General features: G+C 45.3%; 2 protein-coding genes across 8 annotated transcripts in view; one reads left to right on the forward strand and one right to left on the reverse strand.

Moving 5' to 3' along the window:
• VSX2 (visual system homeobox 2) overlaps nucleotides 1-5,592 on the forward strand; it is a 195,405-nt gene extending 189,813 nt beyond the window's left edge. Inside the window, exon 5 of the mRNA XM_073586811.1 lies at nucleotides 5,082-5,592. Within this exon, the coding sequence (XP_073442912.1) occupies nucleotides 5,082-5,443 (362 nt within the window). The 3' untranslated portion in view covers nucleotides 5,444-5,592. The remainder of the gene's footprint in view (nucleotides 1-5,081) is intronic.
• The window catches only part of ABCD4 (ATP binding cassette subfamily D member 4), a 141,003-nt gene that overhangs the window by 45,558 nt on the left and 80,380 nt on the right, over nucleotides 1-15,065 (reverse strand). For 6 of the 7 annotated variants that reach the window (XR_012234364.1, XR_012234370.1, XR_012234362.1 and 3 more), the window contains 3 exons: nucleotides 14,533-14,585; nucleotides 14,379-14,455; nucleotides 14,104-14,219 (listed from right to left, as the gene is read on the reverse strand). Coding sequence is in view for 1 of the 7 variants with exons in the window: in XM_073586800.1 (XP_073442901.1) it covers nucleotides 5,783-5,851; nucleotides 14,104-14,219; nucleotides 14,379-14,455; nucleotides 14,533-14,585 (315 nt within the window). In the remaining 6 variants the exon portion in view is untranslated. Of the gene's footprint in view, nucleotides 1-4,264; nucleotides 5,852-14,103; nucleotides 14,220-14,378; nucleotides 14,456-14,532; nucleotides 14,586-15,065 lie in introns of those variants that run through there. The other variant, XM_073586800.1, reaches the window with a different exon arrangement.

Here is a 15,065-nt window from a genome sequence, read left to right on the forward strand (position 1 = left end):
ATGACCGTGATGACGTCGTGGGAGCGCGATGACGTCACGGGAGCGCGATGTCTCGCGGTCATTCGTGCAAAGGATTACTGAGAACGGAAGATGCCAGGAGCGTGAAGAGAGGCGGGAAGGCTGCGTGGGACGCCGGAAGGTGAGAATAACAATATTTTTTTTATTTTTTTACATCCTTTTACTACTGATGCTGCATAGGCATCAGTAGTAAAAAGTTGTTCACACTTGTCAAACACTGTGTTTGACGAGTGTGACCAACCTGTCAATCAGTTCTCCAAGCGATGCTCCAGACCACTTGGAAAACGCTAACATTCTGCAAGCTAATTACGCTTGCAAATTGCTAGTTTTTCCGCAGGAAAATCGCGGGAATTTAAAATGCGATTTTCCCGCGGAATGGAATTCCGGAATTCTCGCGGTAACTTCCGCGAGAGTTCCGCTACGTGTGCACTTAGCCTAACATTCTATGAGTCTATGAAATCTCTCTATCCTGGTCCCATCTTGTAGTAATGTTTCCATCCTGGTCCTATCTTGCAGCAATGTCCCCATCTTAGTCCTATCTTGTAGCAATGTCCCCATCCTAGTCCCATCTTTTATTAATGTACCCTTCCTGGTCTCATCCTGTAGTAATGTCCCCTTCCTGGTCCCGTCTTATCGTACTGTCCCCATCCTGGTCTCATCTAATAGTAATGTCGCTATCCTGGTCCCATCTTATAGTAATGTCCCCATCCTGTTCTCATTTTACAAAAATGTCCTCATTCTGGTCCCATCTTATAAAAATGTCACCATCCTGGCCCTTTTCTTGTAATAATGTACCCCATTCTGCTGCTCTTTGAAAACACCTAAAAAAAATTCTTCTCACCTGACCTCGCTCCCTAGTCGAAAAGCGTCCTCCACAGCCAACGACGTCATGTGCGGCCGTGCCCCGCGACGTTCAGCTGCTGGTCTCCGATTTGCTAGTGGATCATATTGGTACTGTGGAGCAGAAAGCTGGTGTTTGCCCCGCAATACATCTCAATTGAATGTGTGTCCACGTTCAGTTGAAAAAAAGCCCTGATGTTGGCAAGACCCTGGCTTGCTGAGCGCGATTGTCTCACAAGCCGCGTTTGAGACCCCTGATCTAGAGAGTTTTCTGATGAAGGTATGACCATCTGCTCAGAGACTGAATCCACCAATGCTAACAAAAGGCTTGATACTGAGAGCAATTAAAGTTAAAGTCAATTGACCTTAAACGTCCAAATTTTAGTAAAATGGTTTGGCCATTACTAGACGTTTCCTGCTTAATCGATTCAGCACCCTAATTAATATAAGGTTTATACTCACCTCCTATGGCGGTGCTGTTCCAGTGATGGTGGTGCTGATGTTCTGGGGGAATGTCATGAGCTGATTTTGCAGGCAAAAAACGTGTGCACAATGGCTACAGCACACGGCACAGACCATGGGAACAGAGGCACTGTGAGAAAACATGACGCACTGATTTTTTTTTTTTTTTTTTTTTTTAATTGCGGTCCTGAATAAATTAAGCAAGGGACATCTAGTAATTTTACCATTTTTGGAACATGCTTGTCACGATCCATTATATAAAGGGTCATGAAATGGTCTGCTACATTGAGACCTACTGTTGTCGAAGCTGTGGTAAAATGAGACCTAGCCTTAGTTATGTTCAGCTCCCTATGAGCCTCTAAAAGCCTTCCGCATAATTATCACTGCTTAAAAGTTATATTCATCCCGGCCAGAATTTTTACCAGAACAGGAATGCTGCAAAAATTGTCATGTGTGGATTCAGACGTTAAATCCCCTGCCGTGGTCCTGCTGGAGCTACTGCCAAACTTTATCACAAAAGGTCCCTCATTTATAATCTGCAGCTTGTCTACACACAACAGTGTCCTGCCCTGACATGAAGGATGGGATCTCCACACCCTAGATCTGTCCTAAAGTCTAGAAGGAAGGGTCAGAATCTATTCATTAGGTTTCTTAAAGGAAAAAAGGCTAAAGATAAAAAAAAACGACCTCAAGGATTACAGGGGCCACTTGTGTGACCGCAGTGGTCAGACCAGATCCACCTAATTCTACTAAATGAAGTCAGATCCCAATGTATCAGAATTGCTGTGCAACTTGTAGCCCGTATTATATATCTTCCTAACAGTACAGGCTGAATATATACAGTTGTGGCCAAAAGTATTGACACCCCTGCAATTTTGTCAGATAATACTCAGTTTCTTCCTGAAAATGACTGCAAACACAAATTCTTTGGTATTATCTTCATTTAATTTGTCTTAAATGAAAAAACACAAAAAGAATTGTCCTAAAGCCAAATTGGATATAATTCCACACCAAACATAAAAAAGAGGGTGGACAAAAGTATTGGCACTGTTCGAAAAATCATGTGATGCTTCTCTAATTTGTGTAATTAACAGCACCTGTAACTTACCTGTGGCACCTAACAGGTGTTGGCAATAACTAAATCACACTTGCAGCCAGTTGACATGGATTAAAGTTGACTCAACCTCTGTCCTGTGTCCTTGTGTGTACCACATTGAGCATGGAGAAAAGAAAGAAGACCAAAGAACTGTCTGAGGACTTGAGAAACCAGATTGTGAGGAAGCATGAGCAATCTCAAGGCTACAAGTCCATCTCCAAAGACCTGTATGTTCCTGTGTCTACCGTGCGCAGTGTCATCAAGAAGTTTAAAGCCCATGGCACTGTGGCTAACCTCCCTAGATGTGGACGGAGAAGAAAAATTGACAAGAGATTTCAACGCAAGATTGTGCGGATGTTGGATAAAGAACCTCGACTAACATCCAAACAAGTTCAAGCTGCCCTGCAGTCCGAGGGTACAACAGTGTCAACCCGTACTATTCGTCGGTGTCTGAATGAAAATAAACTGTATGGTAGGAGACCCAGGAAGACCCCAATTCTTACCCCGAGACATAAACGAGCCAGGCTGGAGTTTGCCAAAACTTACCTGAAAAAGCCTAAAATGTTTTGGAAGAATGTTCTCTGGTCAGATGAGACAAAAGTAGAGCTTTTTGTGCAAAGGCATCAACATAGTTTACAGGAGAAAAAAAAGAGGCATTCAAAGAAAAAAAACACGGTCCCTATAGTCAAACATGGCAGAGGTTCCCTGATGTTTTGGGGTTGCTTTGCTGCCTCTGGCACTGGAATGCTTGACCGTGTGCATGGCATTATGAAGTCTGAAGACTACCAACAAATTTTGCAGCATAATGTAGGGCCCAGTGTGAGAAAGCTGGGTCTCCCTCAGAGGTCATGGGTCTTCCAGCAGGACAATGACCCAAAACACACTTCAAAAAGCACTAGAAAATGGTTTGAGAGAAAGCACTGGAGACTTCTAAAGAGGCCAGCAATGAGTCCAGACCTGAATCTCATAGAACACCTGTGGAGAGATCTAAAAATGGCAGTTTGGAGAAGGCACCCTTCTAATATCAGGGACCTGGAGCAGTTTGCCAAAGAAGAATGGTCTAAAATTCCAGCAGAGCATTGTAAGAAACTCATTGATGGTTACCGGAAGCGGTTGGTCGCAGTTATTTTGGCTAAAGGTTGTGCAACCAAGTATTAGGCTGAGGGTGCCAATACTTTTGTCTGACCCATTTTTGGAGTTTTGTGCGAAATGATCAATGTTTTGCTTTTTGCTTCATTCTCTTTTGTGTTTTTTCATTTAAGACAAATTAAATGAAGATAATAATACCAAAGAATTTGTGACTGCAATCATTTTCAGGAAGAAACTGAGTATTATCTGACAAAATTGCAGGGGTGTCAATACTTTTGGCCACAACTGTAGGTGACAACCTTTAAGCCACGAATGTTGAATTTAGCCATGGAGGCCCTTCCCAATGGGGTATGTACATCCACGCTATTGTGGTGCTGGTAGGACGTAGCGGCACAAACCTCCTTCTGATTAGGATACTACTTCTAAGTGTACACATGATATGGGGTCTAGATGTCCATTATATGGTCTGGGGTCTCGAGTTAAATTACATGAAAACTTCTACTTATCCACTGAACACATAGAAAGCATAGCCCAATATGGAGCTGCTCTACGGACTAACAAACTCGTGTATATACAGTGAGGGAGAGTGTGCAAAGAAGAAGGGGCAAACAAGTCACCTCTAGCTGTGCAAACATGGTAGAGACAGACCCCAAAAGACTGCAGCAGAGAAAGGTGGGAGAGACAGACCCCAAAAGACTAATAAAGAAATGTGGTCCTACAAAGTACTGACTCATAGGGACTGAATCCAAACGCACGGCACAATGTTCAGATTTATATTGTTAAAGTTTTTCGAATTTACACTTCACAGATGCTTTCTACTTTGTGGTGGTGTCACATAAAATCCAAATAAAAACATTCAAGTTTGTGGTGTAACATGAAAAATGTGGGAAAGTTCATGGGGTATGAAAACTTTTTCAAGGCACTGTGGAGCTGTAACTACTGAATGTAGTGATCTCCCGGGTGATGGGCTGTCCTATAGTGTAGGCCATGTATCCAGAAGCATCTCATCCCACTATATTAGACACACGCGTTGTCTTCTCCATGTCCTCCATAACCTCACATGTGGTTCCATCTTCAGTCTCAGTGACGCAGTGATGTCCTCCACCGCATTGTACAGACAGCGATCCTCGTTATCAGGAAATTTCTTGTTCACAGGAGCTTACAATCCAATTAGATCTAGCGAACCCTACAAGTGGCACATGTGTCTATTCTCAGGCACAACATAATGTGTAGGATCCTCAGCCTGCTGCTTCCCCACAGACATTATTAGGTGTACCCTAAAGGAGACCACTAGTTATACCCAAAATAAAAGCTAAAAATGTAAAGTTATACTTCCCATGTGAGTGGTGACAGAATCTCATAACAGATCAGGCAGTCAGAGGGTCCTCGGCCATCATGGATGTGCAGACCTCTCTTCCACAAGCTGTGTGCTGGGCCTCGCAGGGTGGTCTCCACCCAGGGATTGGACAGCTCCTGTTGAAATGTAAAATCTGTTGGCTGCAGGGTCAATTCTGGACGACCATTTGTGTCTCTTCCACACGTCTCCTAAATTCTTTTTTGTCTTTGCCATTTTCAGTTCACGATGACCTGTCAATGCCCAGACGATTTTCTAAACCCGAATACCAACAATTCTTTGCAGGAATGCACAAAAAGTCCTTGGAGGCGGCAGATGCAATCCCACAGCCGGAGAGGGAGCTACCAGCAATATCCAACCAGCCAGAAAGCAGCGAGAGGACAGAAGCGGATCCACCGAGCTCTATCTCTGAGGAGGAACTGAGAGAGAACAGCATTGCTGCCCTGCGAGCACGGGCTCAAGAACACAGCGCCAAAGTCCTCCAGAGCACGAACTGTGAGACTCCTGCCAGAAAGCAGGACGGAGGAGAGGAAGGTGGCGAGGAAGGACAGTCACAGGGAGACCAATGCAAAGCATCATTGTGAAGGACTGGGAAGGGTCTGTGTCCTCGTGGTAGCATGCATGCGGTGGGCAGCAGAGCGGTGGCAGGAAGGGGACAGGTGTAAATATTGTACAGAGACATTACATTCCTATAGGTCTGACCTGCAGTAAAATAAAGCTGGATGTACATAGTGAGGCACTGTCTGCACACAGCATGTGGTACAGATTCACCACAGGGGTCTGCGCTGTGAGGAAGAGGTAATGGAAGCCCACCCAGCTGTCAGATGCCCATCAGTGCACAGATGGAAGTGAAATCTCCACATGTTTTGGACTGGAGAGCTGCAGACAGTCTGTAGCTCCTCTCATCAGCTCTCTCCTGTGCTCTACGGTCTTAATACACGACACAAGTCCCAGTGCCCATCAAGTCCGAGCTTTAACTCCAAGTCATGAAACTGCAAAAAGAAGAAGAGCAATAAGCAGGTGTCCGGCGAACAACTGTGCTAGCGCTCCGTAAGATGCCTGCACAAGTAATACTGCCTGCACTCACACACATAAAAGTGCCAGCACTGCACCAGATACCCCCAGTAACAATACTGCCTGCCCTCACCATATAACAGTGCCAGCAGTACCACAGATGTCCGCACTAATAATACTGTCTGCACTCACATGACAGTGCCAGCGCTCCGTAAGATGCCCACATGAGTAATACTGCCTGCACTCACACATATAATATTGCCAGTGCTCAGTAAGATGCCCGCACTAATAATACTGCCTGCACTCACACATATAAGAGTGCAAGCACACTGTAAGATGCCCGCACTAATAATACTGCCTGCACTTACACATATAACACTGCAAGCGCTCCGTTAGATGCCCGTATGAGTAATACTGCCTGCACTCACATATATAACACTGCCAGCATTCCCCAGATGCCAGCACTAATAATACTGCCTGTGTTCATATAACAGTGCCAGGGCTCAGTACGATGCCCGCACAAGTAATACTGCCTGCAGTCACAAATATAAGTAAGTGTCAGTGCTCCCCAGAAGCCCACACCAATAATTCTGCCTGAGCTCACAAATAGAACAGTGCCAGCGCTCTGTAAAATGCCCACACTAATAATACTGCCTGCATTCACAAACATAACAGTGCCAGCGCTTCCCCAAATGCCTGCACTAATAATACTGCCTGATGTCACAAATATACTATTGCCAGCATTCCCCCAGATGCCTGCACTAATAATACTGCCTGCACTCATACATATAACAGTGCAAACGTTGTCCCAGATGCCCGCAATAATAATACTGCCTGTACTCACATATATAACAGTGCCAGCGCTGCCCCCTAGTAATCATACTGCGTGCCCTCACACATATAACAGTGCCAGTGCTAGCCAGGATGCCCCCCTAGTAATAATATTGCCTGTCCTCACAAATATTACAGTACCAGCACTCCCCCAGATGTCCGCACAAGTAATACTGCCTGTACTCACAAATATAACAGTGCCAGCACTCTACCAGATGCCCGCACTAATAATACTGCCTGCACTCACACAACAGTGCCAGCGCTCCGTAAGACGCCCGCAGTAATAATAGTGCCCACACTCACATATATAACAGTGCCTTTGCTCCCCCAGATGCCCACTCTAATAATACTGCCGGCACTCAAAAATATAAAAGTGCCAGCTCTGCCCCAGATGCCCACTCTAATAATACTGCCGGCACTCAAACATAACAGTGGCAGCACTCTGTAAGATGCCCACACTAGTAATACTGCCTGCACTTACAAATTTAACAGTGCCAGCGCTTCCCCAGATGCCCGCACTAATAAAACTGCCTGGACTCACAAATGTAACAATTGCAGCGCACCCCCAGATTCCCACACTAATAATACTGCTTGCACTCACAAAAATAACAGGGCCAACACTCTCCAAGATGCCCGTGCTAATAATGCTGCCTGCACTCACAAATATAACCGTGACAGCGCTCCCCCAGATGCCCACACTAATAATACTACCTGCATTCACACATATAACAATGCCGATGCTGCGCCAGATACCCGCACTAGTAATACTCCCTGCACTCAACAATATAAAAGTGAAGCCCTTCCTCAGATGCCAGCACTAATAATACTGCCACTAGATATATAACAGTGCTAACCCTCCCCCAGATCCCTGCACTAATTATACTGCCTGCGCTCACACATATAACATTGCCAGCGCTGCCCCAGATGCCCGCACTAAAAAACTCCCTAAACTCAGGCTGTGTTCACACGTTGCGTTTTTTTTCGCGTTTTTACCAAATAAAATGCTTAAAAAACGCTTAAAAGAAGCTTCCCATTCATGTTAATGAATTCCGCACTTTCTGTGCATATTGATGCGTTTTTTTCCGCAAAAAAAAAAACGCAGAGCGGAAAAAAACGTAGCATGCTCATTCATTTTGTGGAAAATCCCGCATTTCTAGCTATTTTCTATGTGACTGGGACCGCTCTGGAAAAAACTGCATTAAAACCACACGTTTTTGCGCAAAAAACGAGTGGAAAACACGCGGAAAACTTGCAGAAAAAAACGCGCGGTTTCAGGAGTCAGGGTTTCATGCAGAAATTTTCTGCATACATGTGCACATAGCCTCACAAATATAAAAGTGCAAGCGCTCCCCCAGATGCCTGCACTAATAAAATTGCCTGCACTCACAAATACAGTGGGTATGGAAAGTATTCAGACCCCTTTAAATTTTTCACTCTTTGTTTCATTACAGCCATCTGGTAAATTCAAAAAACTTCTTTTTTTTCTCGTTAATGTGCACTCATTTCGACTGAAAAAAACCCAGAAATGTAGAAATTTTTACAAATTTATTAAAAAAAAAAAAAAAAAAGAAAAACTGAAATATCACAATGTCATAAGTATTCAGACCCTTTGCTCAGTATTGAGTAGAAGCACTCTTTTGAGCTAGTACAGCCATGAGTCTTCTTGGGAATGATGCAACAAGTTTTTCACTCCTGGATTTGGGGATCCTCTACCATTCTTCCTTGCAGATCCTCTCCAGTTCCGTCAGGTTGGATTGTGAACGTTGGTGGACAGCCATTTTCAGGTCTCTCCAGAGATGCTCAATTGGGTTTAGGTCAGGGCTCTGGCTGGGCCAGTCAAGAATAGTCACAGAGTTGTTCTGAAGCCACTCCTTTGTTATTTTAGCTGTGTGCTTAGGGTCATTGTCTTGTTGGAAGGTGAACCTTCAGCCAAGTCTGAGGTCCAGAGCACTCTGGAAGAGGTTTTCATCCGGGATATCTCTGTACTTGGCCGCATTCATGTTTCCTTCAATTGCAACCAGTCGTTCTGTCCCTGCAGCTGAAAAACACCCCCATAGCATGATGCTGCCACCACCTTGTTTCACTGTTGGGATTGTATTGGGCAGGTGATCAGCAGTGCCTGGTTTTCGCCACACATACCGCTTAGAACTTTTTGGTGATAATTCTATCTTCATCTCATCAGACCAGAGAATCTTATTTCACAAAGTCTGGGAGTCCTTCATGTGTTTTTTTAAGCAAACTCTATGAGGGTTTTCATATGTCTGGCACTGAGGAGAGGCTTACGTTGGGCCTCTCTGCCATAAAGGCCCGTCTGGATAAGGACAGCAGTGATAGTTGACTTTGTGGAATTTTCTTCTCTCTCCCTACTGCATCTGTGGAGCTCAGCCACAGTGATCTTGGGGTTCTTCTTTACCTCTCTCACCAAAGCTCCGCTAAACATGATTGACCGCTCAGTTTGGCTGGACAGCCAGGTCTAGGAAGACTTCTAGTAGTCACAAACTTCTTCCATGTAAGGATTATGGAGGCCACTGTGCTCTTATGAACCTTGAGTATTGCAGAAGTTCTTTTGCAACCTTGGCCAGATGTGTGCCTTGCCACAATTATGTCTCTGAGCTCCTTGGCCAGTTCCTTTGACCTCATGATTCTCATTTGGTCTGACATGTACTGAGGTCTTATATAGACAGGTGTGTGCCTTTACAAATCAAGTCCTATCAGTTTAATTAAACACAGCTGGACTCCAATGAAGGAGTAGAACCATCTCAAGGAGGATCACAAGGAAATGACTTAAATATGAGTGTCTGAGAAAAGGGTCTGAATACTTAGCCTGAGTTCACACGTGGCGTTTTTTTCGCGTTTCTGCGGCGGTTTTAACCGCACGATTTTGCAGTGAAAACACGAAAAATAAGCATCCCATGCATTCCTATGGGATTCCGCAATGCTGTGCTAATGCTGCGGTTTTTACCACGGCGGAATCGCTTCGCGGTAAAAAACGCAGCATGCTCATTAATTTTGCGGAATCTCGGCGATCCCGCACCCATAGGAATGCATTGTTCTGCTTACTTTCCGCATGTGGCTGTGCACACCATGCGAAAAGTAAGCAGAACATTTGCGGATGGTACCCACGGTCCGGAGGAGAGGAGACTGTCCTCCGGGCTTTGGGTACCATATCCCTGTAAAAAATAGAATTTAAAATAAAAAATATTGTTATTCTCACCTTCCGACGTCCCGCGCAGCCTTCCCGCCTCTCTCCACGCTCCCGGTTCCAGTAAGCCTTTGCGAGCGAGGACGTCCGTTCTCGTGGGATCGCGAAGTCTCGCGGTCATTCGCGCGACTTCATCGGGAATGACCGCGAGACGTCGCGATACCACGAGAACAGACGTCATCGCGGTAATTGTCGCAAAGGATTACTGGGACCGGGAGCGTGGAAAGAGGCGGGAAGGCTGCACGGGACGTCGGAAGGTGAGAATAACAATATTTTTTTTTTATTATTATTTTTTACACTCTATCTTTTACTATTGATGCCGCATAGGCGGCCTCAATAGTAAAAAGTTGGTCACACTCGTCAAACACTATGTTTGACGAGTGTGACCAACCTGTCAATCAGTTCTCCAAGCGATGCTCCAGATCGCTTGGAAAACGCTAGCAATTCTGCAAGCTAATTACACTTGCAAAATGCTAGTTTTTCCGCGGGAAAATCGGGGGAATTTAAAATGCGATTTTCCCGCGGAATGGAATTCCGGAATTCTCGCGGTAATATCCGCGAGAGTTCCACTACGTGTGAACCCAGCCTTACGACCATGTGATATTTCAGTTTTTCTTTTTAATAAATTTTCAAAAAATTCTACATTTCTGTTTTTCTTCAGTCAAGATGGGGTGCAGAGAGTACATTAATGATAAAAAAAATGAACTTTTTTGAATTAACCAAATGGCTGCAATGAAACAAAGAGTGAAAAATTTTAAGGGGTCTGAATATTTTCCGTACCCACTGTCTACATGCCAGCGCTGCCCCAGATGCCCACACCTGTAATACTGCCTGCACTCACAAATATAAATGCCAGCACTGCCCCAGATGCCCGCAATAGTAATACTGCCTGCGCTCACAAATATAACAGTACCAGTGCTTATCCAGATGCCCGCACTAGTAATACTGCATGTACTCACAAATGTAACAGTGGCAGTGCTCTCCCAGAAGCCCACACTAATAATGCCTGCACTCACAAATATAAATGCCAGCACTTACCCAGATGCCCGCAATAGTAATAACTACCTACACTAGCAAGTGTAACAGTGCCAGCGCTCCCCCGAAGCCCACACTAATAATACTGCCTGCACGCACAAATATAAATGCCAGCACTGCTCCAGATGCCCGCAATAGTAATACTGCCTACACTCGCAAGTGTAACAGTGCCACTGCTGATCCAGATGCCCGCACTAGTAATACTGTCTGCACTCACAAATGTAACAGTGCCAGAGCTCCCCCAGAAGCCCACACTAATACTGCCTGCGCTCACACATATAACAGTGCCAACGCTCCCCCAGATGCCCCCAGTAGGAATATTGCCTGCGCTGACAAATATAACAGTGCCAGTGCTCGTCAAGATGTCTACACTAATAAAACTGCCTGCACTCACAAATATAACAGTGCCAGTGCTCCCCAAGATGCCTGCATTAATAATACTGCTTGCACTCACTCATACAGTGGGGCAAAAAAGTATTTAGTCAGTCAGCAATAGTGCAAGTTCCACCACTTAAAAAGATGAGAGGCGTCTGTAATTTACATCATAGGTAGACCTCAACTATGGGAGACAAACTGAGAAAAAAAAATCCAGAAAATCACATTGTCTGTTTTTTGTTTCATTTTATTTGCATATTATGGTGGAAAATAAGTATTTGGTCAGAAACAAGCAATCAAGATTTCTGGCTCTCACAGACCAGTAACTTCTTCTTTAAGAGTCTCCTCTTTCCTCCACTCATTACCTGTAGTAATGGCACCTGTTTAAACTTGTTATCAGTATAAAAAGACACCTGTGCACACCCTCAAACAGTCTGACTCCAAACTCCACTATGGTGAAGACCAAAGAGCTGTCAAAGGACACCAGAAACAAAATTGTAGCCCTGCACCAGGCTGGGAAGACTGAATCTGCAATAGCCAACCAGCTTGGAGTGAAGAAATCAACTGTGGGAGCAATAATTAGAAAATGGAAGACATACAAGACCACTGATAATCTCCCTCGATCTGGTGCTCCACGCAAAATCCCACCCCGTGGGGTCAGAATGATCACAAGAACGGTGAGCAAAAATCCCAGAACCACGCGGGGGGACCTAGTGAATGAACTGCAGAGAGCTGGGACCAATGTAACAAGGCCTACCATAAGTAACACACTACGCCACCATGGACTCAGATCCTGCAGTGCCAGACGTGTCCCACTGCTTAAGCCTGTACATGTCCGGGCCCGTCTGAAGTTTGCTAGAGAGCATTTGGATGATCCAGGAGTTTTGGGAGAATGTCCTATGGTCTGATGAAACCAAACTGGAACTGTTTGGTAGAAACACAACTTGTCGTGTTTGGAGGAAAAAGAATACTGAGTTGCATCCATCAAACACCATACCTACTGTAAAGCATGGTGGTGGAAACATCATGCTTTGGGGCTGTTTCTCTGCAAAGGGGCCAGGACGACTGATCCGGGTACATGAAAGAATGAATGGGGCCATGTATCGTGAGATTTTGAGTGCAAACCTCCTTCCATCAGCAAGGGCATTGAAGATGAAACGTGGCTGGGTCTTTCAACATGACAATGATCCAAAGCACACCGCCAGTGCAACGAAGGAGTGGCTTCGTAAGAAGCATTTCAAGGTCCTGGAGTGGCCTAGCCAGTCTCCAGATCTCAACCCTATAGAAAACCTTTGGAGGGAGTTGAAAGTCCGTGTTGCCAAGCGAAAAGCCAAAAACATCACTGCTCTAGAGGAGATCTGCATGGAGGAATGGGCCAACATACCAACAACAGTGTGTGGCAACCTTGTGAAGACTTACAGAAAACGTTTGACCTCTGTCATTGCCAACAAAGGATATATCACAAAGTATTGAGATGAAATTTTGTTTCTGACCAAATACTTATTTTCCACCATAATATGCAAATAAAATGAAAAAAAAACCAGACAATGTGATTTTCTGGATTTTTTTTTCTCAGTTTGTCTCCCATAGATGATGTAAATTACAGACGCCTCTCATCTTTTTAAGTGGTGGAACTTGCACTATTGCTGACTGACTAAATACTTTTTTGCCCCACTGTATAAGGGTACCTGCATACGTAGTTTTTAGGTTGTGCGGATTTTGTAGGAAAATCCGCAGGACAAAAGTCCTGCGGTTTATCTGCGGATTAGCCTGCGGTTTCACACCTCATAATGATAAGGTGTGAAACCGCAGCGGAAACCGCACAAAGAATTGACATGCTGCGGATTGTAACCCGCAGCAAATCTGCAGCATGTGCACTGCGTTTTTTTTTTTCCATAGGAAATAAAGGTACTGTACAACGCAGTAGAATCCGCAGCGTGTGCACATACCCTAACAGTGCCAGCGCTGCCCCCCCATGCCCACAGTAAAAATACAGATTCAAGCCAGAGGAGAGTCGGACGATTGTGGCCTTTCCTTGCTCGCATCGATGTAGCCCTGTGCTCCTCAGTGACCTGGCGCAGAGGCAGACCTGCAACCTTTCATGACTGGCACAGACTACGACTATGACATGTAGGAATATACAATGGTTATGTGAATCCTGTCTAACCTGAAAAGACCTGTCCCTGCAAAAGACCTGTCACCCCCAAAGTCAAACTTGTTCCCCTGTCCAGAACCATATACTGTGAGGGTCACCTCTCTGAGCCTGTGTCTGTGTCTCACGCTAGGATGCATACTGTAAGGGTCACCCCTCTAAGGCTATGCCCAAGTGCCACTCTAGGATGTATACTGTGAAGGTCACCTGTCTTAGGCTGCATCTGTGTCCCACGCTAGGTTGAATATATTGTGAGGGTCACTGCTCTGAGGCTTTGACCATGTACCATACTAGGATGAGCACTGTGGGGGGGGTCACCTTTCTGAGGCTGCATCCACGTGCCACACTAGGATGTATACTGTGAGGGTCACATCTCTAAGGCTGAGCTACGTCCCATGCTAGGATGTATACTATGAAGGTCACCTCTCTGAAGCTGTGCCTGTGTCCCAGGATAGGATGTATACTGTGAGTGTCACCTCTTTGAGACTGCGCCTGTATCCCACGCTACGATGTATACTGTGAGGGTCATCTCTCTGAGGCAGTGCCTGTGTCCCACGCTAGACCATATACTGTAAGGGTCACCTCTCTGAGACTGCGCCTATATCTGATGCTAGGATTCATACTGTGAGGGTCACCTTTCTGAGGCTGTGTCGGTGTCCCACGCTGATTAGTGTCATTCCCAGCTGTCTGCATCGTGTATACAACTCCACCTCTGTGTCCTCGCTAAGTGCGCTGCTTGCCTCATCCAGAACTGACACAAAAGGAGGAAAAAGGAGAGATGAGTGCTCATCTATATATCCTCCCGCCAGCCGCACACCCAGGAATAGCACATGCATCCATCACACGTCTCCAGCACACACATCCAGCATGCTTCTTCAGCACACGCCTCCGGCACACGTCTCCAGCTCACCTGCATATTTTGGCTGTAGGTAAAAGAGCCGAGAAAATGCCAAACGCTGCATTTCTCCAGGTGACAGAATCTCCGACCTGAAGGAACAAAGGACACATAATACATATGTAGTCAGTGCACTCCGATATCAGGCGGCAGCAGTCAGCAGACTCACCACTTCCAATCCACTTTATTGTCCAGACCTCCTGTTCTGCTCAATAAACATGTCTGCAGCGCAAAATAAAAAAGGGTTAAAGGGTGGCCACAAAGGATCAAATACCTACAAGAGATCCACATCACAATCTGTGCATGAGAAACATGTATGGAGAAAGGTGACACACAAACACTATCCATCTATGTGGTGGGTTAGACTCACTTGTGGAGTATACAGATCATACATATGTGTATATAGTGGAGGGTGAGGGTCACACGTAGACTACACAGATCATACATGTGTGTATTTAGTGGAAGGAGAGGGTCACACGTAGACTACACAGATCCTACATGTGCATATAGTGTAGGGTGAAGGTCTCATGTGGATTACACTGATCATACATGTGTATATAGCGGAAGGTGAGGGTCGCACAGACTACACAGATCAGACAGGTGTAGAAAGTGGACGCTGTAATATAGTGGAGGGTGAGGGTCACACATGGACTACACAGATCATACATGTGTATGAAGTGGAGGGTGGGGGTCATACGTAGA

Source organism: Dendrobates tinctorius, unplaced genomic scaffold, assembly GCF_039654945.1.
Source record: "Dendrobates tinctorius isolate UK_male_01 unplaced genomic scaffold, ASM3965494v1 ptg000010l, whole genome shotgun sequence".
In the NCBI taxonomy this organism is placed as follows: Eukaryota; Metazoa; Chordata; class Amphibia; order Anura; family Dendrobatidae; genus Dendrobates; species Dendrobates tinctorius.